We start from the raw sequence: 4,453 nt of genomic DNA on the forward strand, positions 1-4,453 counted from the left end.
CAGAATTTAAAGCTTTACACACACACACACACACACACACACAGGAGGTGGAGGTGTAGAAGAAGGGACAGGTGGGAACAGACAACTCTTTTTGCAGAACTTGCAAAACAATTGCAAAAGCTGACAACATTAGAAATGGAAAGCAGAATTTAAAGCTTTACACACACACACACACACACACACACAGGAGGTGGAGGTGTAGAAGAAGGGACAGGTGGGAACAGACAACTCTTTTTGCAGAACTTGCAAAACAATTGCAAAAGCTGACAACATTAGAAATGGAAAGCAGAATTTAAAGCTTTACACACACACACACACACACACACACAGGAGGTGGAGGTGTAGAAGAAGGGACAGGTGGGAACAGACAACTCTTTTTGCAGAACTTGCAAAACAATTGCAAAAGCTGACAACATTAGAAATGGAAAGCAGAATTTAAAGCTTTACACACACACACACACACACACACACACAAAAATAATCTGGGAGAACTCCCTAAGGTTTGTTCTCCTGGTAGAGACACTTATCCAAATCTCCATATACAGACATTCAAATACTGAGGCCCTGAAGAGTGCAGAGCTTGTAACTCTGACACTATACAGTGGGGGAACTGAGGAAACCTGTGCACACACCTCAGCATGCTCTGCAGGCTTCCTTAGTCTGCCTGTGACACATGGCAGCAGTACATAGTGCAGCCCTGATTGCCTAACCCAGACTGCCCATGGTCAGCCTGTGCTTCCCTAAAACATGAAGTGGGGATTGTGAAGGGGCATACATGTTGTGCTCCCTGCTGAAGCAGCAGTGAGTCCAGCAAGTGACATACTGTGTCCCTGGGGAAGAGCAGGGGAGACTGAAGGACTAGGTGAAGCTACCACAACTTGTACATACATTCACTCTCTCAGGAGAAACTCTCTTGGGAATAATTGCCCCAGCTGTCCACAGGTTATTTTTCTCCTGGAGAAGCTATTTTTACCCTGGGAGAAAAAAACAAAGATTTGCACACTGATGTTTTCTCATGGGAGAGCACTGACTCTCCCATGAGAAACTGAATATCTGTATGAGGCCTAAGTCAGAACAGCCCCAAGGCCGCTTTACGCCTGCACAAGGGGCTAGGCTTAGGTAATGGGAAGTGCAAAGGTAGCCTAAAACTGCCTTTGCCCACTATTTCTTCTACTCTCTATATGATGCCCAAATATAGGAACAGACTGGAAATGGGGTATATATACTTCAGTGGGGCTCTGCATGGATCAAGAGGGTCTGTTTGTACAGATCTGAATCTTAAATCAGGGCCAAATGTTGCCAGCTTATCATTATGCTGTATGTTATATAACAAAGCACTATTAAATTATGAAATTACAATGAAATAACACCACTTGACCAAGCAATGTTTTTACATACCAGTCCTAAGTGCCAACATCGTTGTATAAACTAGAAGAAGCAAGCAATAGTTGGTAAAGCTTTGGAGCATTGGAGTGTTGACTTTGTACTGTTCTGCTAAATACTGGCTTGTCACAGCAGTCCCACAGATAAATAAGGAAAGCATCTGACCCAAGGCAACTGTTTTCAAAATCTGCCTGTAAATATAAAAGCAAATGTAATTAATTTTAGAATTAAATCAACCACCAATTTTAAAATATTGCCTTTTTACCGAAAAGAAAGGCTGTATCTTAACATGGTCTCTAGTTACTCTTCTACTCCCTTCCACTGGTTCCTCAACCCAACTATGCTATTACCGCTTAATGATGTCCCTCCTATTGGTAGGAGGGAAACATTGTGTCTCTTCTAGAAGTGTTGCCTTGTTTACACTGGAATCATATTTTAACTTCACAGTGGTCTCGAGCCCTGCTCGGTAAAAACTCAGTAAAAAAAAGCTCAGGGCAATCTGAGCTAACTAAAATAGTCTAGACTTTATTAATGAATCACGAGAAATGATGCATGTATGAAATACAAGCATTCACACATTCAAGCAGTAAAACGTGTTAAGTGTGCTCATACCATAGCAAAATTATGACTTTTTGTTCAAAGACTATCTCCAGTTTATATTAAGTAACACCTGTTCAGTTATCAGACTGCTCCACGGAGATAATATGAGCAAATTGTGGTCCTCACCCAGCCATGACATCAGCCAAGGACCCCTATGTAGTACCAAGTCTCCAGGTTGGATTAGGAACCCATGTCAGGAAGAAGGTTTCTGGATATTTCCTTGTCAGGTTCTTCCAGGAACAAGTTGCAAGCTGGGGGCCTGCAGCCCTGGAAGGTTCCAGGACTGGGACCAATTAGCTAATTGTCAATCTGAGCCCCAGCACTGCACCAACAAGCAGTGAGCCATGATTTTTAGAGATCACAGTAAGCATTACCATACAGCTACTTAGACCACATTCTAACTTTAGTACTGCACAACATGAACTGCGTGTCCAGTGTGACAATGCCCATAGTCTAGTCAATTTAAACATTTCTGTAATTCCATTTCCACTTCATTAAAATGGTTTTAATACATACCTCCCTCCAGTAGCTTGAGGTCAGTGGGTGGGGCAGGTGCATGGCTGTGACTAACTTGTAAGCACCTGTTAATTGCTGGGTAAGGGAAAACCACTATTACACAAGGGTCACCCAAGACCACAGAATGGCTGTCAATTCCATGTTCAGTCAATGTGAATTTTGTTCCTGGCCCAGATGCAGGCACTCTACCCCCCTGAGCAACAAGCACTGCCAGAGCAACTAGCTCCCATGGTGGAGAAGTGGGGGTGAGGGGAGAGGAGAAGGGAATGCATGACTCAGGTGCTGTGCAGTATGGGATGCCGGAGGACTGACCAGACACTAGTCACGGAAAGCTTGTTAGTATCCCTATACAACATTGAACTGATTCAAAATAATACCTGATTATCATGGTACACATTTAAAATGTTCCAGGAAGCCTAAACCAAGGGTGTTCAACCCCCAATCCACAAGGCAGATCGGATCCACTCCATGATAACTGGCCACAGGTCCAAAAATTCAGCAGAAAGAGGAGTGGTAGCAGCTAATTGCTGTTCCCCTAATGTCCAATTTCTGGACCTGCGAGAAGCCCCACAGACAGGATACCATGGCCCTGGGAGCTAGAGGAGGCCAACTGGGGTGGCACAGAGCCCAATCCAGCCTGCGGACCAGATTCAGCCTCACCCCACTTGTCCAGCCAACAGGCCCAAAAGATTAAGCAGCACTGCCTTAAACCATTCTAAACTGATTTGTACATCTAGACACTTGGGGCTTACACTGCATTTAAAGACTTCTCTAAAACTGCTTAAGTATAGGAAGTGTCCACACCCAGAAATAACAATAATTAATTACTGATTGGGATCCTTCAGTTATATTCCATTGGACTCTGCTGCAGTCAAGGTAATAGGCAGAATAAATGCTCTCTGTCCAAGCAGCACCTCCATTCTAAATATTCTTCTATGCCTACCCTGCAGTTAAAATTCTGAAAGGGCTCTAGCTCATTTCCTCCATTTATTGCAAAGGAGTTTTGAGTATACTCCTAAACCAATAAATTAATAAGCAAATATCACTATAAAACTTGTTATAATTTTGTAGCTGATGGACTGATTGCACAAGGATATGTCTATGTCAAAATGGAACAAAGCAAGGCAATTCAGCCCCAAAAAAGTAACTAATATGATTTTTTTTCAGAACTTAAAGTGTCAAATTTAGGAAATTTAACCTACAGGCTGGCTACTCAGTGGACTGGAAATGTCTCGTCTAGCTGGCAAGGTATAAATAAAGGTGCTTCACTGCTAATGTAAATAAAGTTATTTTCTGCACCGCCTTACGCATGGGTCTGTGAGAGCTGACTTAGAATTGGGACGGGAGGGGGGTTGTTTTGTTTTCCATTTTTGTTTCATTTGTTTAGGGGGTTTTCCTTTCCCTGGAGTTACACCCACTTCTACCAACTAAGGATCTGGCCTTGCATCTTCTTAAAAATAGAAGCAAAATGTAAACCAGCGCAATGTTATCTGCAGTGGCTAATCCACAGTATTAGCTTTGTGCTGATAAGCTATTGTTGGTGATTTAAATGTTGAACTTTGGCAGGAGTTTGTGCAGATTGATTTCCGCCCCCTATGCTTTAATCCAGTGGTTCTCGACCTTTTTTCCTACCGGGACCCATTTGCAAAGGTTCATAGCCTGTCCTGACCCACACCCCCCTGGCCCTTCTGGTACACATCCCACAGTCCCCACACCCTGCCCCTGCAGTGCCCCACATTCCCAACCCACAGCCCCCTGGTCCCCAAGCCCTGCCAGAGCAGCCTCCCATCTGCGCCCGTCCCTCAGGCTGGAGCACAGTGGCTGCAGCATCTCTGGTTCATACAGGTGGCAGCAGAGCAAGTCCAGCCCTGGCATGGGCTGGAGGGATGAGAAGGTGGGGCTGCAGCACCACACCAGGGAGCCTGGTCACAGTCCCTTCCACCCCATGAGCAGT

The 4,453-nt window shown here is 44.4% G+C and overlaps 1 protein-coding gene across 4 annotated transcripts in view; it reads right to left on the reverse strand.

Annotated features, from left to right (window-relative positions):
* Nucleotides 1-4,453, reverse strand: part of SLC35F2 (solute carrier family 35 member F2) — a 110,608-nt gene that overhangs the window by 92,645 nt on the left and 13,510 nt on the right. For all 4 annotated transcript variants that reach the window (XM_019524643.1, XM_019524642.1, XM_019524641.1 and 1 more), the window contains exon 2: nucleotides 1,399-1,574. In XM_019524643.1, coding sequence (XP_019380188.1) covers nucleotides 1,399-1,574 — 176 coding nt within the window. The remainder of the gene's footprint in view (nucleotides 1-1,398; nucleotides 1,575-4,453) is intronic.

The sequence above is a fragment of the Gavialis gangeticus genome, unplaced genomic scaffold, assembly GCF_001723915.1.
Source record: "Gavialis gangeticus isolate Ggan-Ray unplaced genomic scaffold, GavGan_comp1, whole genome shotgun sequence".
Taxonomy (NCBI): Eukaryota; Metazoa; Chordata; order Crocodylia; family Gavialidae; genus Gavialis; species Gavialis gangeticus.